Below are 24,908 nucleotides of genomic sequence, written 5' to 3'. Positions count from 1 at the left end.
GTGGCAAACTAGGTAATGAATGACTTTTTAGGTCGGTTTTTTAACACTCTGTACTGTTTTTGGTTATAAAACTATTCGTCAAAAATGCTTTTACCACATGAAAGTCATAAAAACGAACTACATGAAACAAAGATTGAATATTTAGGAAAAATTCCTTCGATCCTACTGGATTCGAACCAACGTCATCCAGTAAACCTTGTCAGACGTTATGCCATCTAAGCCACGGAACGAACGAGCGAATCTTGCGAATTTTTCGATGTGCTTGTTACAGGTCTTTATTTTTTGTTTTAAACGACTTTTTTGCCGAGGTACCATCTGTGACAAATAAGTAATGAAACTATTTTTCCGGATTTAAATCGCGTATATTTGTTTTTTCAAACAAACCGACGTTACGGGCCCTTTACAGGTCCCAAGGTCGCGGTTGACTGAGGTGGTCACACACCTCAGTCAACACACCTCAGTCAACCGTGACCATGGGACCTGAAAAGGGCCCGGAACGTCGGTTTGTTCAGCGTAGTGACGAGCTTAAACAATGACGCTTTCAAGTGTAAAAAATTTACCTATGGAATAAATGATTATTTGATTTTGACTATTTATATTTCCAACCTCATGGTATCACGATTTCGTTTAACTAGCGTAAACGAGTATTTTATGGGGAGCTGCATACGTTTTTACAATAACTACATTTTTTTGAGTATCATTTCCTAAGTTTACAACTTACATTAAAAGTATTTTAATTGAAAAGTCAAAATATTACAAAATGGAAGACTATGTGTTTGTTAGATGTATGGAAAGAAGACATAAGTCTAGATTCCTTAAAAATATGATTAAAAGCATCATCATGATCATCAATCCATTTATACGTCCCACTGCTGGGCACGGGTGTCTCAGGCGAGGGTTGGCATATCATTTAAGTTTATTTGCAATACCTAGAGGTTCTTAATCGTCCTTCTCAGGAAAATCAGGATAGTGAATGAGCATTAGCTTAAAAAATTACGTTTACGTTACGACTTTGACATAATATGTGAAATAATTCAGGGGGTCCACTATCGACCTCCGTCTGACATCCGTCCGAAACAATTACTGTCAAATAAGTAATATTCGACAAAATTAAAAGACAAGTATCAAGAATGAAGCTTCATTCGCATCACGCGTCTTTTCATTTGGTCAAGTATTGCTTATTTGGTAGTAATTGTTTCGGACGGATGTCGGACGGAGATCGAAAGTAGACCCGCAGACCCAAAGAATGTTCCTAAGACTACGTAAACGTCCAGTGTACCTTTTTTTATAGTATCAAGTGATGGGACGGACAAGTCGTGGGCCTGATGGTAAGCTACTCGCCTGTTCATAACGGTTGCAGTGCCACTCAGAGCTTTAAATCGCAAAGATCTGAGGGGCACTACTCCCGTCACTGTAATGTCACCAGTACCCTTACTCTTCAAAACCGGAACGCAGTAATGATAATATTACTGCTTGGCGGCAGAAATAGGTAAGAGTACTCCATAGCATCATCATCATCATCAACCCATTTATACGTCCCACTGCTGGGCACGGGTCTCCTCTCTGGCGAGGTTGGCTTAGCATATTCCATATGCTTATAAGTTTATTTTAAAGTTTCTTGTTCGTTCTTCTCAGGGAACTCAGCACAGTGAACGGGTAGTACCTTAAAAAATGACGTTTGTTTACCGATGAAACTTGACTTTGACATAATATGTGAAATAATTCAGACCCAGAGAATGTTCCTAAGACCACACATACATGATAATGAAAATATAGCATTAAAATTTAGCGCTATGTATATTCTACATAATATGATCGTGGGGTATCTATAAAAATACGTTTTTCATACAAAACTGAGGGCATATGTGTTCGGACCTGAAGCATGTAACTATATTTAGTACATTTTAAGGTACAGTCAACAGCACATCAAGCACAGAACATCACTTTTATTCGAATATTGCCTCTGGAGCATGAAACTGATGATGTCTTAGGAGATTAAACGGCTTTATTGAAAATTTGTCCCAAATTTCCATTACCATTATCAGAACACAAAATTAACGACTGTTTCCTAAATTTATAAATATAACACCTGCATATTTATTAGAAATATATTAAATAAAAATGTCTACTCGTAAATAAATTTTACTAAAAAACTACTTATTCAAAAACGTAATAGAGGCGTGCTAATGATATAATATTTGCAAATACCGAACGAATTATTAAAGAAATAGTCATTCCAATTATTAAAAAACAAATTAAAATTCCACATTACAGGGAATTTCTCGCAGTTTTGAAGTTTTTAATTGTATATAATTGCTATTAAAATGTCACCATGGCACACCCCGGACACTCCATACAACGGTCGAAAGTTATTTACCTACTACTACTACATACAGCAAGGTGCTATCTGCACACGTGCGAATGTGTGCGTGAAGTGGCAGGGATACCCATCTCTTGCTCGTACTATTATGTTACGTGGTCAGAGCGGCAACATAGCAAAAATTCTAACGCGGTTTTATTAATCCACTAACTAGAATAATATTGAAAATTTATTTAAAAAATATATTAAAAGCACTTAAAATGTTATATTTTGGACAGGTACCTTTAAATAAGGTAAGCAAAGTATTTGAAATTGCGTGTCGAACTTTATTATTACCTAGTTAATAATTAAGTATATTTACTACGTAATATTTATCGGCAATACAAATTGAAAATTCTATAACCCTTATCTGTCTCACGAAGTTATGGCGTTTTATTATATTGATATAATAAATCTGTATTCTATATTACTCTGCACTAAAGAAAACAATAATTGAATGAGTCTCAGACATTTTTTATTTACTTCATTTCATCTTTCAAAAAACGACATTTACTCCTCTCTTTATCCCGTTTAGATGATTATAAACAGCCGTACTGATTATAAACAGCCGTACATCCTGATTAAAAAGTTTAAAAACACTAAAATCAAAGGATTTTACTTTGTAATGTAATCTGTGCCCTTATTAAGTAGTTCAAATTACAATGATTACTTCATAAATAACATATACAACGGTCAATCTCGGATTGGTGTTCACTACCTAATTTCCGTGACAATTTTTATTATTTAAATATTCGAGCACATTATCGTGTAATTATTAAATAATATATTTGAACAGTATTTTAGAATCGAATATTTAAATAACAAAAATGATACAAATTGAACATTTAAATAACAAAAATTGCCACGGAAATTAGGTAGTGAACACTAGTCTGAGAATGACGGAAAAAAGGCACGACTGACTTAGGGTCGTATTCTAGAACTATACTCAATGCTCAAGTTAGGATTTGAGTATGGTTTAAAGCACTCGAAATCATACTCAAGTCCCTGCCATTAGGGTCGTATTTCCAGTGCTTAAAATCATACTCAGATCCTAACTTGAGCATTGAGTAGAGTTCTGGAATACGACTCTTAGTGCCGTCCACTAACTAAAACGTGACTGAGTGACAAATTATCAAATAACCGTTTTAAATAGCAAAACTGGAGCACAAAATTATCTTTCGAAAACAGTTAAAATTAGTTAAAGTGTTCGACTTATCGGAAGTCATCCTAACAATGCATAGCTGAAATATCATTCAACAATTTCAATATCCTAAAACTGGGTTATAGTTTTTACGATATTTTAAAGAAATTACTTTGTCACTTACCCGCATTTTCGTTAGCGGGCGGCAGTATAATTGTGCCTTTAATTCCATATAAGTTACGTATTAAAATTAAAAATCACATTTAAATTAATGTATTTAAAACAATCACATTTGATTCTCTAATCTGTAGATAAGAGTTACTCATTCAAGTTAATGAATTACGACTTTTGATACAAGTATCACATTTTGTATTGTGAAGCTTACAATTTGTAAAGCTTGCTATTTCATAAGATCAAATTTGTTTGTTGGTTATATCTAAATTTTGTGGAGGAAATAAAGAAATTTATTATTATTATTATTAAAGATTGTTAGTAAATTATATTAAATAAATAATATGAATAATAGGTACCTATTTATCGAGTTCGTTTTCGCGATTGTCGCGAACTTTGGAAATACAATTTTTTTTTGCTCTAAATCTTGTATTATTTATTTTTTTAAACAAACTAACGTTTCATACCCTTTACCGGTTTCATGGTCACGGCTGACATAATATTTTCATTTATTTTTAAATATAGTAATTTTCTAGTAATTATGCTCTACCTATTTGATAGTATTTCATATCCGAGTAAAATTTTCACGAAATGTATGCCTGGAAAATTTTCTAGACCCCACAACTTAGATCGACCCGACCCGCCTTCTGCACCTGCTGTAGCCAATCACGATCTGCCACCCTCATTACACCCCTATAGCCACCAACCAGAGATGAGAAATCTGTTGTTGCTAACATTTGGGGTGCTATTTACCCCATTTTTTCGAAATTCAACTTATAGGTGTATATTTTTAAGGCAGCTTTTTGATTGCAAGTGAATTTTAATAAAAGTTATGATGTCATATTTTGATTTAGCACACTCAGTGTTCAGATTCTGTTGTAGTCGGTTGTGAAGGGTGGTCTGGTGGTTAGTGCATACGGGGAAGACCAGGTATCAAGATTCATTTCCCGCTGATGTCCTACGGCAGCGAGACGCCGCACGTTTGGAGCAGCTCTGCAGTAAGTAACTATTCTTCGTCTCACTCATTGGGGGAAAAGATAAGTAGTCATTTGAAAAATGTATACTGTATGCTACACATGTTCTATTTAGTAAAGTTGATAAAAAAAAAATGGTCTAAGTAAATTACGTATTGAATACAGTGGTTTTCTTGTAAAATTTCGAGGTAAGTTTGTGTTTTTTTTTTCTATCGTGACAATATTTAGGAATCGTGTTTTCGCATCGTATAGTAGTGAGTGTAGGAATATCCGCAATATCATTATATAATTTTCCAAAATGATTGATTCAACAATTTCACTGTTATGCGGAGTCAACCAAAGCCATTTGAGATTGTAGACTCTTAACACTGATTTCATAGCACACATTCAGGCAGAGAACTATTTCACCACATTCATTTATTATGATTACAAGCGACCCGCCTGTCTGTAACAGTTGCAGTACCGCTCAGAGATTTAAATAGCAAAGATCTGAGAAGCACTGCCACTGCACCCGTCGTCCTGACAAGTCCCATGTACCTGTAATTTCACTAGCACCCTTGCCTTTCAAGACTGGAACGCAGTAATGCTCACATTACTGCTTGGCGGCTGAAATAGGTAAGATGGCAGTACTACCCTGGAAGAACTCTTTCACAAGGAGTTTTACTGCTACTAAGTTTCATTAATTTAGACAGTTAGGTACCATTCTTTGGAGCCTTGCCCTTCAAAGGTCGATTGAAAATTGGAAATAACAGATAGATAAATAAATAATTTAACCACCGTTACAAAACCAATAGGAATATGATAATGATAAAAGGGGAAAAGAGGAAAGAAATACCAATGAAATAGATGATGCGGGAACCGTGCAAAGAGTCGCAATTTAAGTCGGCTTTGCCGGAAACGAAATCGCTGATGATCTTCTATTACCCGGTTAGAGAAGAGCGCGGATGGTTTTATCAGCAGATTAGCGCTGCTGATTATGTATTAGCACAGAAAAAGAAAGTGAGAAATATATTTAGTTTATTATAACTTAATCCAAATACAAGTAAAACAAATGTAAAGTAAGCTATGATACTTTTAAAATAAGCAATAAAAAAGGAACCTTAATTATTATACCATTATAAAACGGGATATTAGATCCTCAAAGAAATAATTGATCTATTGATCTATCTATGATAAACGTGCACTTTTTTTAACGAATGATATTTTTTTAATGTTTGATTGCTAATTGTTATGTATATATTAGTTGATCTATCGATAAATTGTAAATGAACTCCATTCAAGGTAACTCTATTATTATGTTTAAGCATACTAAATTAATATTTGGTTTTTGAAAAATAATATTAGATCGTCTTTTTTTATTATTGGTCTTTTCTTTTAACGATTGATGACTTTTATAACCAAACATATATCTTTTGATATTGACCTCCTAATAAATCTTGGTTGCTTGGTTGCGTCCTCTATTCAATAGGTTAGGTTAGTATATGAAAAAGCAGCAGCCGAGCGAGCGTGTCGCGCCATCGGTCGGCGAGTGCCAGAAGCCAATTGCTTGCGATTCCGAACATGTTTTGAGATCAAATTATATTATAATTAATATAATATATAATCAAGATTTACTTAGTTTTGAAAATAAGTATTAAAATTTTATTTTTAAAGCGTATTTGTGTTAGTTTTTTGGTACAAGAATCAGACTAACCAAGTTAAGTGGTCCTACAACCTCTCTCAGGCACGGGTTTGTATGCGGCGTGAGAAAGGGGGGCTGTCGTCTCCAAAGCTATTTAACATGTATGTTAATGATCTAATAGTCGAGCTCAACGGCATGCGCGTCGGATTGGGGAGATGTTGGTAGTCTGTGAGGCCTACGCCGCATCGCACGCACATCAAAGTCAAAGATTATTTATTCCAAAGGTAAAATAAATTTACACTTGAAAACGTCACATTTAAGCTACTGCTCGTTCACTACGCTGACCTCCCTGAGAAGAACGAGCGAGAAACTCTAGGGATTGCTCTTTTCAAATAAACATAATATATAATACACTTCGAATTAAATTTGTGTGGATTCTGGAGCCATGTCGTCTTTCCATACATCTTTATCTAACACGTAGTCTTCAATTTTGTAATATGATTTTTCGATCAAAATATTTTTAGTGTAGTTTTTAAACTTAGGAAATGATAAACTTAATATATGCTCCGGAATCTTATTGTAAAATCGTATACAGTTCCCTATAAAACAGTTGTTTACCTTGGTTAAACAAAATCGTGGTACCATGAGTTTGGATTTAGCTCTAAGGTTAATACTATGGATATCTTCTTTCTTATTGAAATTATGTATATTTTTACGGGCATATAAAATATTTGAGTAAATGTACTGTGATGCCACAGTCATGATACCAATCTCCTTAAACTTTTCTCTGAGAGAAACCCGAGTGCCTAGACGGTACACAGAACGAATCGCTCGTTTTTGCAATACAAATATGGTTTGAATATCTGGCGCTCTACCCCACATGAGAATCCCGTAGGACATTATACTATGGAAGTAATTAAAGTAAACTAGTCTAGCAGTACTAACATCGGTAAGCTCACGTATTCTGCGGACTGCGTATGCAGCGGAACTGAATCTGCTGGCCAGGGAAGATATATGTGGAAACCATTGAAGTTTACTATCTAAGGTCACTCCCAAGAAGACTGCTTTATTAACAAAGTCTAACTTTTCTCCGTTTATTTCTATGCTTGGACTAGTCGATTTTACGTTAGGCAATTGACATGACAAAATTGTCTTCTTGGCATTAAGCAATAAATAGTTAGCATTAAACGAATAAACTACCTTAGAGAGTGTATCATTAATATGGTCATAGTTAATGTCATGTCTGTCTGTTTTAAAAATCAAGGATGTGTCATCAGCATACAACACTATTTCGCAATGGTCCTTAACAAATTTGATATACAATGTTAAAAAATGTGACCTCATGGTCTTCAAGGCCGCCGGTAAGTGTCCAGAGACCTTTCCATCGATTACACTAAACGGCATTTACAACAAACGTATTGTCAGGGTCTGTACATGGGCTGTTTGTGGTTAAGGTGTTCCCAATGGTCGCTAAATTCCCTGCGCGTCCAATATAATAACGTGTTCAGGATGATGTTGAGACTACCTGCAGTGCAGTGCTGCAGCGCCTCCGGGATGTTTGCCTTGGCCAATACGAATTGCTTTCATGCCGTTTTGCGGAAAAAATAGCATCGTTGGTTAGAAGTCTCCGAGGGAGTAACAACAGCATTCTGAAGGTTGTGGCAGAGGACCACACAGCGCCTGTACTGAGACATCTCGTACGGACAATGATTCCGCACGAGATTCCTCGTAAGTACATGACATTTTAGACTTTAATTAATTAAGTAATATGTTATATAATATTCGTACTAACAATAGCTTATAAGTTTATTTTATTACTACGAACACCAACGGATCCTAATATAAATCGAAATAAATATTTTGAATTTGAATTTGAAAAAAAAAACTATCAACGTTATTTTATACAAATCAAACATTTTTTGCGTAGCTCAGAACAGATTAAAATATCGACTGATTTAATTTATTTTATGTGTTCAGAGAAGGAGGATCAATCATTAAAAAAGTATATAAAGTATTTTAGGCATCTTATTTGTACAACTTTTTTACCTACACGAGTGCTTTTGTACTGTACGCTGAATACGCTTAGTGTTGTGACGGCTCTGAGGTTGTGCTCTGGGCACATTCCTTCAAAGATTTTATGATGGGCATTACACCAACTCCATATTGTAGCGTCATTGAAGACGTTTATCACGTTTTGGAATGTATTCGGACTGAGAGACTCAGGAGATAGTTAAGCAGTGTGGCCAGCACTTTACAAAACATAGGTATTTAAGTAGTCTGAATCAAATGACTTTGGTTGATTCCGGATAAAAGTGAAAGTGTTCAATCAATAACTTTGGAAAAATATACTTCTAATAAAATTGAGGATATGCACTGATTACTATGGTGTGAAATAACGATACGTAAAAATTTTCACAATCAACACAAAGTTACCTCGAAATTTTACCAATTATTTTTGTATATAATCAAGTGAACTAAATAGAAAACGTACAGAATACGATATACCAACAAATGGCTTTAATTAAAAAAAAAAAATTCTGAAATAAAGCCAGATGGTCCCTGCGGCTCCACCCAAACAAAATGAACCGTATTAGCGCGGAAAAAAATTTGATTCGAGCTGGGGTAGTACCGACTCTCACGTAGTATTACGGAGCGATTACCTATTTTTATAAACTATATAGTGCTTAAAAACAGATTAGCTATATTTATGTAACAATTAAACAATATAATTAGGAGATAACATATAACAAGGCTTCTCTATAGTCATGATTTTGATACTAAAGCCAGGTTTTGGACGGTCTTTTCAACATCTCATCTTATTCATGGCGAAATAACACAAAATAGCAGCAGAGTTTCTTGTGAAAGAGTGTACTTACCTTTTTCTGCCGTGAAAGAGTAATACTCTCATTACTGCGTTCCGGTTTTGAAGGGTAAGGGTGCTGGTGAAATTACAGGCACATGGGACTTGTCAACTTATGTGTGTGTGTGTACAAAAACTCTGAGTGGTACTGTAACTGTTATGAATAGGCGTGTCGCTTACCTTCAAGCCCATGACTAGCTCGTCACATAGCTTGGTGTTTAAAAAAAACTGAAAATTTTTAATTTAAATTTTTAATAATTTTTTCAATGTGAACCACACCAATTGCCTGGCCTCAAACTAACGAGTTTCCTGTACTATGAGTACCATAGCAACGGAATTCACTCCTGGTGCCAGACCAGAACTAATTAAGAAAAGTTCATTTCCCAAATTGATCCTACCGGGAATCGGACCCAGGACCTCCTCATCTAGCCCGCAGTGCATATCGTTGGGCCACCGAGGACGTCTTCGGCCTCACTATCGTCTAATTATTATTATTTTATTGTATCAAGTGACGGAACAAACAAGTCGTGCGCCTGATGGTAAGCTACACGCCTGTCCACAACAGTTTCAGTGCCACTCAGCTCTTTAAATCATAAAGATCTGAGGCGCACTGCCACTGCGCCCGTCACCCTGAGACATAAGTCGACAAGAGCAAATTTTTTTACAATATTTAGTCGCGCAATACATTACACGACGTCTTAGGCTACAGCCCAAGCCCTCTCATTGCGAGTGGAGGCCTATGCTCAGCATTGGAACTATACAGGCTTCCTGTATTTAAGTTTATTGAGTGCCAGGATATTTCACCACCATGATATTCAATTATCTTTCGTGACATTACTCCACTAGTTGTTATAATTATTAATACAAAGATCGGACACTAAGAAAAAATTCCTTCGATCCGGATAGATTCGAACCAATTTCATCCAGCAAACCGTGTCAGACCCTACGTCAACTAAGCCATGGAACGAACCTGCGTACCTTACGGTTTTTTCTATGTACTTGATGCAGATCTTTGTAATTTGGTTTTTAACGACTTTTTTGCCGTGGCGCCATCTGTGAGAAGCTTTACAGAAGATTTCCAGCTACCATCAGCTGACTAGAGATGTCGTTTTAATAATTGTAATTAAGTTGAATGGCAGGATGTTTAACTACCACGATTTTTCAATTATTTTTGTGTAATTGTGAATGAATGAATGTATGAAATATTCTTTATTGCCATTGACTTTTTATTGCACATAAAGTTACAATTGAAATACAATATAGCAATTACTTAAGTTTGTAGATAGTTAGTTAATGTATATGTACAGGCGGCCTTGTCGCTATGTAGCGTTTTCTTCCAGGCAACCTTAGGATAGAAATTTGAAAAGGGGTGCAACCAAAGAATATCATTATAAGTACACTACGTAATAATCATTAATAAACTTACTACTTACGTAGATATATATATATATATATATACAAATATTATTAAATTACTCCAATAGTTGTTATAATTATTTATTATAACGATCGAACACTTACAAAAAAAATCCACATTCCGGTTGGATTTGAACCAACGTTTTGTAGCAAGCCGTGGCAGATGCTATGTCAACTTATTCACTATAGGCTAACTACTTTTTTTATTATTTAAGTGCTCAATGATGCTTTTCTTGTGCAGGGCAGCGAAGTGTCGCCATACGGGCCCTTGTGGGACGCGCCGCCGGCGCCTGTACCCTATCCAGACATACTGGCCTTCCCGCCTGCCGATCTCGGTAAGTACCTATCATCCTCTCCTGGGGCATTACCATGAACTGTTATTGCGATTCGACTTTGAATCTAAACACGTCCGTTTCGCTTATTCGTACCATGTCTTAAAAACGATCATGACAACAGCATTTACGCCAACGCCAAACCAAATCCTAAATTGAAACTCCTTTGAAATCTATATCATTCATTCATCTGAATGAAGCAGAGAGTTATGTCGAGGCCAGCGATAATCTATTTATTAGATAATTAGATTGTGACTGGAAGACGATTGTCAATCTGTAAAGTGTGCTGATTGTGTCTTACTTGGTACGGGTTGGTGTCCGCAACCCGACGTCGAGGCGCTTATTTTGCGTGTGGTGGGTGCAGGGTCCTACTCGTGCCACCCAAGCTCCTGCAGGAATCTCAGCAGCCTCCTCGGTTTGCTGAAGACTTCGGGAAGCGACCTCGGCACTCCAAGATAATTCGCCTTGTAGTTGGCCACGCCGGAGCACTGTAGTAGGATGTGCGCAAGCGTTTCCTCCCCTTCCATGCACTCTGCATAGAGGGCTGACCTAAATTGAAAAGTGCGCATCCTTGCCACAACAGAACATCCATTTTAATAATATTTTTTGTTATTTGAACGTGTTGCTCGACGCCGTAACTTGCCATGATGATTTGTCTTTAGGGATTGAAAAATAAACAATAGATTTGACAAAAGCAGTCTCAACAACGTGGACGCTATGAATTGTCAAAATCTACCCGCCCTTGGAAAACCCTTTATATGTCAATAACTCTCTTTTTTAGTATAAAGTATAATTGACCAATTTCTTCGTAGAATTTTTAAAATTCTCTTCTGAAAAAGGGTGAGTATGCGTTTTGTTCTTTATGTAAAGGGATATTTAAAATCGTATCATGCCCTGTAAAATGTAACCTCATAAAGCTATTGTCAAACTGTCCATCTTGTCAAAAGTCATCTTATTCCGTTCCGGATGAACATTTCTCGTGTTCGTAGCACATTTTACAAATGTGGCCTTATTACACCAAGGTTCCGTTTTGTCTATTTCTAGATTGAATTAATTTTTTTAATAAATCCATTGTTCTTTTCAGTGTGGTCGGCGGCGGGATGCGGCCGCGGTGGCGCACGGACTACCCCGCCGGGGAAGAAGCCGCGTCGTCGCGTAGCATCACTAGCGCAACGCCGCGCTGCCAACATCCGCGAGCGACGACGGATGTTCAATCTGAATGAGGCCTTTGACAAATTAAGGCGGAAGGTAAGGCACTGTCTCAATAAAAACTAAAACTCGATCTTTATTTTATAGATAAACAAATTACACATGAAAACGTCACATTGATTGAACTCTACTTCTCATTCGTAAGGCGGATTCCCTTCAGAAGAATGAGCAAGAAACTCTAGGACTTGCCCTTTGTAAATTAAGATTTGTATACCTTTATAATATTTATTTCAAATATGATAGACCAAGACAACCTGCAAGAGCTAAACGGTTCATTACCACGGATTTTTGTCATCCAAGTTTTTGTTTCACTGTAGTTTTAAACCTCGTAAACGGCAAATTTTGAATGTTAACCGGAATCGTGTTATAGAATCGTATACAGGGTTATTTTTAAAATAGCTACTAACAACCTCACTGGACTATATTACTAACATCATAAACAACAACTTTTGCTCCTTGACTTTTTACAAAAGTTACGTGCAGTAGTAGGTATTGAACCGTTCGGTCTGTGTATTGGACTTTCAACGATATGCCAACAGGGCAAAGTTTAAATTATATTAACAGATTCGAAACTACAACCAATCTTTATGAAGAGTGCATAGTGTTTCAAATTACGAATGTGAGATTTGGAGACAGCGGTTCTGATAGCAAACGAGGCGTAAGGCACTTCTATTGTTATTTTTCTTACGTGGATATAATACAACCTTAGGGTCGAGCGTTTGGAGTTCCGTCTCAATGTGAATTTTAATTCGTTTCTGATGAGAGTGCTGATCGATCATTTATCGACTTCGTATATCGACGATTCCGAGGCCGGTTACCTGACACCAGATTACCGCCACACGTTGCCGTCAAGTGCAATTAGTGTAGATTAGTTACTTAGTTTTATCATATTATATCTATGTTTGCAGCTTTAATGTGTATATTATGTGGGTAATACTTGCCTTATTTATATGAATAGATAGAAATAAAATAAATATACCCTTTTGCTTATCCAGGTACCAACATTCGCATATGAGAAGCGGCTCTCGCGTATAGAAACTCTCCGTCTGGCGATCACCTACATCAGTTTTATGTGTGAGCTCCTACACGGCTCTCCGCAGCCCCATCATGCGCCTCAACCATCACTCCATCCTCCACGACACGTGTTTGATGCTGAAGTACCTTGGTGCGCGTAAAACAAGACCGGGTACTGTAGGGATTTAACACTGAACGCTCGTATACAGAGTGTAACAAAAATCTCCAAGTGTAACAGCTGGTGAATAGTGCACAGATCTATTAATTCACACACATTATTTGTTTCATGTGGTTTGTATTATTTTTATGACTTTGATAAACTAACGTTGAATCACATGTGGCTTTATTATACAAAAAGTACTTCACGTTTAAATAACACACACACAAACACACGAACAGACAATGCAAGGGCGTTATCCGCGTAAGTTATCTTTGGCATTCTAACGAGTTACTTAGCTACATGAAGTAGCAATAGAAAGCGGCAATCCCGTAGGAATCTCATATACGGTACCTACAAGCTGTGAATTCACGAAACGCCCACACGGCTGTGGTACACCGAGGGAAAGTGCTTTAAATATTGCAGATAGGACATTTTACTTTGTAGATACATGATTTTATATTTAAAGACTTTTAAAAAATTACTTTCTAATAGTAACTTTTTAAAAGTCTTTAGTAACTTTTTAAAAGTTACTCTGAGAAGCTAGTAACTAGTAACTTTTTAAAGTTACTCTTTTATACTTTTTAAAAGTTACTAAAACCAGTAACATTTTAAAAGTTACTCTGCGAAGCGAACCGACCAAACGTGATAAAAAACACCTGTATTTTTTGTTTAAATTGTATAATTGAAGGGTAATCATTTGAATTAAGATGCTGTGTTACATAAAAGGAATTAATACTTATAGGTCTTCTCGATCCGCGTCATAAAAATACTGGTGTTTTTTTCCACAATTGATGATTTAATTTCCAAATAGAGAAAGCAATTTTTAAAACATTTCAATCAGTTTCCCTTTATGTTCCATAGCCCTTTATATTTATCTGATGTACGTATATAATAGCAATTTTAGCGTTAATACTTATAAGGTATATAATATCATACTATCCGCTACAGGCAAATTGATGAACTAACAAGAAAAATATTCTTGTGGATTATTACTATTTCTAGTCTTCCACTAGTCAGCTTTAAGGTGTATCTTTTGTAGTTTTTAAGATTTCTGTATCTATCTTATTAATTTAAAGAGTAGAGTTTTGAATAAATAAGGAAATATGAAAAATTGTATTAATTGGAAAATTCCATCATCGAAAAAATGTGTGAAATTTTAAATATAATTTACATGTTCAAATATTTTATTTTTATTTCATAGGTGAACAAGTTTACACTCGAAATCGTCACATTGAACAAACTCTAACACTCATTCGTAAGGTTACTACGCCCGTGAGAAGAACAAGGAACTTTAGAGTTGCTCTCTGTAAATGTTAGTATGTACACATTTATCTTTTACAATATTGATTTCAAATATCTATCACTATCTAAGATTTTGTTATATAAGTATGCCTGTAGTAAGTTTTTGTTTAAGTAAATTTTGAATATCAACTGGAATATACACTCCCGGACACATATTTCGAGCCACCTTGCATTTTTAGTATTAAATGCCCTAAGCTTAAAAAATATGTTTGATTGATCAAACAACTATAAATGCAATTTTGAAGCTGGTTTACTAAACGTCATTTCCGTATGTCAGTATAGAAAATTTGATTTTGTGACACAGGGAAAAACGAGTTAAAGGGTCGTATTCCAGAAGTCTACTCAATACTCAGGTATTGAGTATTGCAGTGAGCACTGAAAATCATACTCAAGTCCTTGCCATTAGGGTAGAATCCTGACTTGAGCATTGAGTAGAGTTCTGGAATACGATTCTGAGGGTCATATTCTAGAACTCTACTCAATGCTTAAGTCAGGATTGCAATTGAAACACAAACACTGGAAATACGACCCTAATGGCAGGGACTTGAGTATGATTTCGAGTGCTTTAAACCATACTTAAATCCTGACTTGAGCATTGAGTAGAGTTCTAGAATACGACCTTAAGTGTCACAAGTCTTGAATTCAAATTTGTGAAATGAAATTCTATACCCTGTTTCAAATGAATTGAGAGTAAAGGTAAACATTGAGTGCATTGACCCGACCATAGTCGGTTTAGTGATGGGCAATTGTAGAGTAATTTACTAATCAATTATTGAATGAATCAGATCGATCAATTGAATCTGTTGGACTAACATCAAGTGAATTCCGTGCATTTGACCGTTGTAAATTGATTGAAGGTGATACATAAAAAAACGTTTCTTTATTTACGATTATTGACATTTATTGTTTAAAAGTTAGAAGCTATCAGTTAAATACAGAAAATTATGAAAATACTTGATAGTTAACAAGCCGCTAAATCGTTTGTAAGCGGTACAGAAATAAGAGTTGGTCAAATGACTTCAAGACGTAAGTTTCTGGTGACTCTTGAGGCAATCACTTATTCAAACTATGATTCACTCAATTGAACTTTTTTCCGTACATCCCTATGCAACCATAGACATTCTAGACTATGGATTGTCAAATCAATCTCAGTTTTCGGCGAAGATTTTTCAATTATGATTTTATAATGCATAACAAACGAATATTGTTGGAAAAAGTGGTGAGATATCTAGTGGAAACCTACAAAATACACATAAAAGTGTTACTTATTCCATATAGTGAGTGATTTCTTCAGAATTTTAACCCAACTGGTTTGTTTACGTTTACTCTCAATTCTATTGAAATAGACTTTAGTAAAGAAATTTTAAAGAAAACACTCGCTTATCGCGTTATAGCGTTACTGCGTTATTGCCTCCAAGAGCGTTGACAACGGCCGCCATGCAATTTTGGCGTAGAATTAATTAACATCAATATGAAATGCTGTGGAATGTTGTCCCATTCTTCCTCAATGGCCACTTTCAACTCCGGTAAGGTTTGCGAGGCTGGGTGGTGAACTCGAACACGCCTCTTTAGCTCGTCCCATAAATGTTCTATTGGGTTCATATTATGGCATTAAATGGTGGCAGCCGCGGCCTCGTCACAACCTCAAGCGCAGTTTTGCCTTCGGTGGACATTCCTCCCCAGGCTGTCCCCCCGCCACAGCTCACTTTCTCTTCAAAGCAACACTGCACAAAACGCTCTCCTTGTCTTCGGTAGACCTTGTTTCTTCCATCATTACCATAAATCATAATCTTAGTTTCATCAGTGAAGAGTACCTGGCTCCACTGACGTGGAGTCCAATGCAAGTGTTCTCGTGCAAATTGAAGTCGCGCCATTCGATGAGCTCGCTTCAATTTGGGCCTTATGTGGATTATGTGGAGTTAGACCACGTTCCTTAAGTCTCCTTCTCACAGTTCTAGCGCTAACAGCCACTCCATGAAAGTCTCGAAGCTGTTCTTGAATCTGTACTGAAGTCAGTTGACGATTTCGTAAGCTCGTCGTGAAGATAAATCGATTTTGCCTTTCAGTTGTCACTCGAAATCGTGGTCTTCCTTGACGGCGAACATAGCCGCCAGTCTCTAAGTACCGATGGTATAACCTTTGCACAGCGGAACTACTTAAATGCAGTTGTGTACTTACATTGCGCTGACTAAGTCCAGACTGCAAAAGTGCCACAGCTCTTCAGGCGCAGTGTCCATAATTCCTTCGAGAAATTTGGTTAAATTTAGAGGAAAAACAATGTAGTACTCCTTTATTGTTAAATAAAATAATTAAATAAACATTGAAATTATTTCGTTTTGACTTGCACCTTACGCTCCCTTATTTCTTTAAAAACAGCGACGAATCACAACTTTTCACCGTTTTTCAAATTCGTAAATTCAAATTTGGAACAACAACACACTATAATAACGGGGGAACCTGCCATCATTAGAACTGCATAAAATCTTTTTCTTTAATAAAATAATATTTTTATATTCTACGTCTTTCAAAATAAAAATTCAAGGTAGCTCGAAATAAATAATAGAAGCGTATACATATCGCCTTAAATGAATTTGTGACTTTGTGAACAAGATTATCAAGAACATCTAGTTTATTTTTAATCGACTTCAAAAAGGGCGAGGTTCTTAATTGGACTGTTTTTTATATTATGCGATTACTCCGGTATTTGTGAACGGATTTTAACGATTGTTTTTTGTTACAAAGAGGGTACCTCAGTGTTGGTCCCATTTAAATTTGAACAAAATATTCCATGTGGCAAACTAGAGGTTCGGTTTTGCGCATTTTCCGGTAAGCGATTTCAATATAACTTGGCGAATAGATGTAATTCTAATAAAAAAGCCGAAAAGCAAACTTTTGAGACCGTTTTTTTATAATAAAAAAGTTATAATTTTATGGTACCGTCCCGGGACGAACAAGTCATGCGCCTGGTGGTAACCGAACGCGCCTGTCCGTAGTAGGTAGTTGTAGTGACACTCAGAGCTTTAAATCGCAAAGATCTGCGGCGCACGTTGCCACTGCGTCCGGCGTCACTAAGTGACATAAGTTACAAGTCCCATAAGCCTGTAATTTCACCAGCACCCTTACACTTCAAAACCGGAATACGGTAATGCTCACTTTACTGTTTGGCGGCAGGAATAGGTAAGGTTAGGTAATAGGTAGGGCATATAGGGCATATAGGTAAGGCAGTACTTCCCTGGACGAACTCTTTCACAAGGAGCTCTACTGCTAATAGATCTTGTCAGATAGAGAAAAATAAATATTCAACCTCTCTTCAACCGCCAATAATTTCTAATATTTAGTTATTTTGTACGAAAAGAGAATAGTTTTTTTTATATGTTTGTAATATAAATAGTAATGAACGTTATGATGTTTTTTACTACCATGCATTGACTTTTTGTAAGTCAATGCTACCATGGTATTTATTATTTCTTGTTAAATTATGGTATTTGTATTAACAGAATCTTTGTCCTCCTTTGTACACAATGAAAACCCTAAAGAAAATTTTATTTTCTTGCAAATGAACAATTACACCTAAATACATTTCATAATGTCCTCTTACGTATTTTTTTTTCATAATATCAAGTGACGGGACGAACAGTCGTGCGCCTGATGGTAAGCTACACACCTGTCAATAATAGTTGCAGTGTCACTCAGAGCTTTAAATCGTAAAGATTTTAGGGGCACTGCCACTGCGCCCGTTACCCTGAGACATAAGTTGACAAGTCCCACGTGCCTGTAATTTCACTACTGTATTGTTACGTTATGAATCACCTAATTTGTATATTATGCATATTCACTATCAATTATCCTAATGACTTCCTCAAAAGCTTCGGTTAGTCATTCATTAGTAAAATGCTTTCTTCCTAAATGACCCAGTATAAAACCACAGCAAAATGGGACAGTTTACTTACTTTCGATACGTTTCATGTCAGTGTAACATAAAGTTTTATATTTTGTGACAGTGTTGAAGTGACTGTGAAGTTTTACAAAATGCGGTTGGCGGTAGTCAATGTAAGTATTATTACCCTTAATAAAACTACTATATATTTAACAGAAGAAAAAAAGTGAGAATACAAAATAGTATCATATATATTTAAATACATAGTGACTGTGGAACACCAACTTTTCTATAGGGGAGACCCATGGCCAACAATGGGACGTGTGTGATGTGTAAATGTTCGTAAATGTTACATGCATCTAATTCTATTTATCGGTTGATATTACAAATTTAAGTAGCAGTAGACCTTACCTATTTCTGCCGCCAAGCAGTAATGTCAGCATTAGTGTGTTCCGGTTTCGAAGAGTAATTGTGTTGGTGAAATTACAGGCACATGGGACTTGTCAACTTATGTTTCAGGGTGACGGGCGCAGTGGTAGTGTCCCTCAGTTTTTTTTGAAATTTAAAGCTCTGAGTGGCACTGTAACTGTTACGCACAGGCGCGTAGCTTACTGTCAGGCGCACGATTTGTTCGTCCCGTCACTTGATATTATAACATTATGATGCACATATTCATAGATGATAATTTCAAGTTCCTTTACGGTTAATTTACTTATTAGATAATGCAATTTCTGCATAAGACAAAGTAATATTCTAGTATAACAACTCAATAGACAACAGAAACTCACGTCTGCCCATATTCTTTTTGTGTAGAAGCAGTTTGGCTGCGAAAGCAGCAGCGACATGTTTTGTTTTAATTAAATTTGGTTCATCGCCGTGCAGTTGAAGATTCATGTCGTTGAACAATTTATACAGTCATGTAATCTGTCATGTAATCAATATCATTCTTTGATGTAATGAGCTTGTTGCGCAATTTTGTATCTTTAGTTTCCAAGAACTCTATCACAGAGTCAAACAGGTTGTAAAGAGGTAAAATCGAGTCAGACAATTGCCTCTTGATAGCCAACAAACTTCGGTATGAAACAACAAACGGTTGAAATCTTCGTCATTAGTAACACAAAGCTGATGAAATAATCTATCATTCAAAGAGCTGTTACGGATTTTGTTGACTGCTTTGATGACATATTGCAGTGATTGAAATAGTCGTTCACTTAAATTTCTAGCAACCAAATGTTGTCTATGAATAACGTAATGTACAGCAAGGACATCTGGAATTTTATTTTTTAAGTACGCTATGAAGCCTTTATGGCACCCTGTCATAACCTGAATGGCATCCGTAGCAACTGATATAATATTTTTCAAGGCAATCTCTTTCTCATTACAAAACTTTTCCAATGTATTGAATATGGTTTCGCCTTTTGTATCGGTTTCTAAATTTCTAGTAAACAATAGTTTTTATATTTTCTCATCTTTAATAAACACCACGTAAGACAGCAACAATGCTTCATTAGTTGGTAAAGTGGACTCATCGAGCTAAATTGAGAATTGACTAGTCCGTAGATGATTCACAATGATTCTTCAATGTTTTCAAACATTTCATCAATTTGTCTTTGCACAGAATTGTTACTCAAACGAATTTTTCGGATAATATTTGCGGAAGATTTATGAAGCACAGTAGTTATTACTACCTTTATTGCTGGCAAAATTAACTCTTCTCCGATGTTGTGTGGTTTGCCTTTTTGAGCAATTAACAAAGAGATATTGTACGAAGCTCGAAGTCTGTCGTCATCTTGCTTAGCAGCCGCCGAAAAGAGTTTAGCTACACTTGACTAAGTATTATGCTTCTTCTCTAGGTCTTGAAAACATGCAAATATCTGGATGCATTTTATTCAAATTATCTTGCAGTCTTGAAGGCTTCATTGCTTCATTCGAAAATGTTTTTAGACATAGAAGGCACAAAGGCGACGATGGGTTTGTGGGTTTTCAATGAATCCGAATTTAATATATTCCGCACAGTATTGCCGTAATATCTCTTCTTTTTTACTTCCGACATTGTTTTGTTTTGAGAAATACGTGAGTAAGTATTGAACTTAAGTACTGCTTATCTATTACGCGCGAAACCGCAAATGAAAATAAATAAATAAATATTACGTTGTTTATATAGGATAGCATAAGCAGCACGCACCGACAGGAATAAGACAAACATGCATATAAACTCGTTTATCTCATTCGACGCTCAATCGTACTCAACAAGTAAGAACAAGTATTCTATGAACCAGCCGATTGATACAGGAATGCACAAATAGGGTTATTTAACAAAAACTTGTTAAAACATCTACGAAAATTACCTGTTTAGGAATACTAGTAACTATTAAAATGCGAAACTGTGTCTGTTGCCTTTTTATTTGTTTGTTTGTGTCTACTTACATTTCGAAACGGTGCGACCGATTGACACGATTTTTATTTTATTTATTCAATAAAACAGGATAGATATATAAACTACTCGGAGAGAAATATCGAACCGAGTTAGTTTGAGCAATCTCTTAAATAATATTAGTGGATGTTCACAAGTTGTAGTCGAGAGCTCAATCGATGTCTAAGAGTCTTTTTAGACGAAATTACAAATCTCCCCCTAGGCCTCTACACAACGCCCCTATTTTTTTTCGGGATCTCTTACCGCCCCCCTTTAGGCGTGCAGTGCCCACAAGGGGGCGTTATCGCCCACTTTGGGAAAGGTTGTTCTAACAAAACAGTTTATCTTTTTGCGGGTTTTGAACACATCTTATAGGGTTTATGATATGTGTGTAGATACAATGATTTATTATTTACCTTGTATGTTGAGACATTAAAGATTGAATGTCATAAAATGGATCTGCCTACTTTTTTTCTGGTTATTTTACAAATTGTTTTTTCTATTACAGTGCATTGTCCTGGCATGCATTGCCACATCATTAACCAAAGAAATGGACAGGTCTAAAAGACATATAGCCTTTTGGAAGAATCTAATCACGTCATACCTGTTTGAACCGGATGCAACCACACGAGATTTCACACCAATTTTTGGAACACCAGCCGTCATAGATGGAAACAAAGAGAATTTCAAATTGTACCGTGTACCTGGATTTAATAATATTCTGGTTAAAGCTGTACCTAAAGTTAAAACGAATTTAACGAATGAAGATAATATTACTACTACTACTACTTCGCCATCTGAATTAGAAAAAGAAAAGGAACCAACTGTAGCGATATTAGAAACCTACTTAGGCACTAAGACCATGAATGACACCGCGAAAGCATTGCAGGGAGTCAGGGATATGCTTCAATCAGGAGTACTGGATGCTCAAAGTGGAGCTGCTGAAGAACACCCTAAAGAAACAGTATTCGTCATACCTCCAATGATGCCGCCAGAAGTACCAGTAGGTCCATTTCTATCTCATATCGCTCCAATGTCTGTGGTACAGAATTTCGTTTTACCAGACCTGAAACCCCTTTCTGTCCAAAGGATATTGCCGGTTCCTATTACACCTTCAGCTCAGTATTCCTTCAAACAAGTGAAAGGAGATGGGTCTGTGAGTGTTTCTAGCCCAGATGTAACAGAAATGTACAAACCACCCCCGCTTCTTGTCAATAGATTTCAGCATATGGTCAGAATGCCTTTCGCTCCTTTACCAACTCTACCTTCTCTACCGTCGATTCCAAATTATTTAGTGCCAAGACTCATGAACCGTGTAAATGTAGTAGATATGCCAATTCAACCTTTAGTAAATACTCCATCAATATTTGTAGAGCCGTCAAACGTTGCAGTCAAAGGCTACCCCTACCCGTACAAACCCTGCTGTAAAAGTGCAGTTGCGATTCCAGCAAAGCCTTCGTATTTAATTGAAAAAAATAATCCAGTATTCAGACCGCCTATGCTTGTGAAAGACACTGTTATGGTACCTAGACCACCTTCGATAATAATTAACAGACTAGAGAAGATTACAGGGGGAAAGCTTTTTGGGCAACGACCGATTATTACTGCGACTTCTTTTGTGTACCCATCGAGAGAATCGATTAATGAACAATCAAAGTTTGTCAATGTTCAACCTTTGTCAGCAGCATGGATATCTCCTGTACCATTTACAAACGGGAATGTTTCAGGGCATTCTTACAAAGTAGTTAACAAGGATGGGAGCGTGACAACTTTCTCAAAGCTATCGGATTATGTTGATGATTTAGCCTACAATGTGAATATGGAAAACGACGATGGATACTATCAAACAGACGATGGGAGAATATTCTATAGCCGTTTAGTGAAAGATCCATCTCTCGTAATGTCAAAAGATTTTCAGGATGAACTAGCAAAAAAACACAGGAAGAATCAGTACACTGTCACAAACGTAGAAGAATATAAAAATCTGCTCAATCATGATGATGTTCAAGTGACATACGGAACTGACAAGGATAATGATCCCTTCTTAAGCTATCGAGTTCCATCGGGAAGTTATTCTTTTCGGCAGGTGAAGGATTTTAGTAAACTTAAAGAAGACAATTTGCCGCCTCTGAAGTCTGGCATGAAGGAAACGTCAGATAATTTAACAACTACCGAGAAGGGGATTGTGTTACCGTCTGGCCCAAGCAGATATAGTTTTAAGCAAATTCACGATGATGGTTCCATTACTGAATATGTTGCATATGATTCTATAAATTCAAATGTTGACGTTTTACAAAATGTTCAAGATGCTAAAGAAAATTCAAAAGGACAAGCATCAATTCCTGGAGCAGTAACATTAAAAGAACCAACGTTTGTTTTCAAGCAGGTAAATAATAATAATTCACAGCCTGTTGTTGGCCAAGTTGAAGGTACGCCTACTAGGTTAGATGACAAAGACAAAGTCAATGCACCTGCTCATGTAAGATCAGATAGTGAAGTACATTCTGTGCCTCCATCTGTAGCCGCAACGGTGCCATCACCAATGGGTTTATCATCAACAGTGCCAAAAGATTTTATTTACATCCCGAAAGCTGATGGACCGTTTGTTTCCACGCATAAAGTTGTAAATGAAAGATTAATGGATAATTATCCTTCTAAAATTATTGACAGTAGAGCTATTTTCAAACCATCCAAGTCCTCAAGTAACGACAATACACCTATTTTCGGTAACACAAACCCAATTGTAGTCCCTGATGAAAATGAGGAGGAAGATGCTTCCAGTTCTAGAGGTGATGTTCCTGATGCCTTTTCTTAAATAGACATACTATTATTATTAAGTGGTTAGTGACTTTTTATGTAAATACTTATTTATTGCGTTAGTAGTAACATATTTATTCAACAGTGTTTAACTTATGTATTATTTCTAATGTTTTTTTTGTAATAAAACACTTTTTCTTAATTATATTTTATTAAGTTTTAAATAGTTTTACTATTATAATAATCATCTTCGACCATATTTCACGTTAAAATTTGCACCTAAGTTATTAATTCGATGATAGTAAGTTATTATAGGTATTCATTTCATCACGATAACACATCTTAATTGTAAAGAAAGGAAATTACTTCAAAGTAAAGAACAATATAGAATTAGAAAATAAAGTCTCATTTTTTATAGATTTTTAGGAAGAAAAATATCATATTTCTATAGTTAATACAATCAAACATTTAATTTGTATTTAACAACTTTTGTTCATATTTATAAGTACCTACTTACAAATACTTTGTGTAATAATTTACAATACTCCTATAAAACCACAAAAAATATTGGTGTGATGAATTATTGATGCATAGGTAGGTAATCATACAGTTACAATGTACGAGTAGATACTGACCGTTGACACCAGATAGATAGATTAAAATCTTCAATATAACCGTGATCAAATCACAAAGTCCAATCTTTTACGCATTCTGTTTCAGAAAAAAAAAACAGTTCTGTACTGGATTCATCTTTGTCAATCATAATTCTTTTGTTACATTCAACTTTTTACTACATACTTAATTAAACATTGATACCAAATTTTTCGGGAGAATCACACTGATTTTAAACAACTACAATCAGTTTGGCAACAATAGTTTAAAAATCACTTTACACGGCACTCTCCCGATGCAAAGTCAGGGTAACATCAGGTGGTGGTTCCCATTGGTCCCAAATGGCCCGAGGTTTTCTTCTTCGATCCACAGGTGGACCGTCATCGGCTGAGCAATCAGAGTACGCGCTGCTGCAGGAGCGAAGGCTGCACGAAGCGAGGACTTTGTGTTCTATGGAAGAGAAAGTTTGCTAAATTAATATACCTAAAGGGCTGAAGATACGGCAATACCGGAAAATGAAATTGGTTTAAATACGACTCGGAATAGATTTCTACGATTCCGTGTATCATATATAATATAATATATAATTAAGACACAAAAATACAAAAATTTTGTATTTTTGTGTCTTAATTGAGCAATAACAAAAACATACTTCTTTTGCGCTAGTGACAAAAAGATAAAAAGAAGCGA

The 24,908-nt window shown here is 36.0% G+C and overlaps 2 protein-coding genes across 3 annotated transcripts in view; one reads left to right on the top strand and one right to left on the bottom strand.

The window, feature by feature from the left end:
• Positions 1 to 4,621: 4,621 nt before the first annotated feature.
• On the top strand, positions 4,622 to 14,009 carry LOC113226619 (protein Fer3-like). The gene is made up of 4 exons (XM_026459320.1): positions 4,622 to 4,669; positions 10,784 to 10,877; positions 11,959 to 12,122; positions 13,079 to 14,009. The coding sequence occupies exons 1-4, from the start codon at positions 4,625 to 4,627 to the stop codon at positions 13,256 to 13,258; spliced, it is 483 nt and encodes a 160-aa protein (XP_026315105.1). The 5' UTR covers positions 4,622 to 4,624; the 3' UTR covers positions 13,259 to 14,009.
• A 9,987-nt stretch (positions 14,010 to 23,996) lies between these two features.
• LOC113226516 (hemicentin-2-like) overlaps positions 23,997 to 24,908 on the bottom strand; it is a 119,108-nt gene continuing 118,196 nt past the window's right edge. For both annotated transcript variants that reach the window (XM_026459162.1, XM_026459163.1), the window contains one exon: positions 23,997 to 24,668. In XM_026459162.1, the coding sequence (XP_026314947.1) occupies positions 24,496 to 24,668 (173 nt within the window). In that variant the 3' untranslated portion in view covers positions 23,997 to 24,495. The remainder of the gene's footprint in view (positions 24,669 to 24,908) is intronic.

The sequence above is a fragment of the Hyposmocoma kahamanoa genome, unplaced genomic scaffold, assembly GCF_003589595.1.
Source record: "Hyposmocoma kahamanoa isolate Upper Pololo Valley unplaced genomic scaffold, ASM358959v1 192, whole genome shotgun sequence".
NCBI lineage: Eukaryota > Metazoa > Arthropoda > Insecta > Lepidoptera > Cosmopterigidae > Hyposmocoma > Hyposmocoma kahamanoa.
This window is presented reverse-complemented; position numbering and strand designations above follow the sequence as displayed.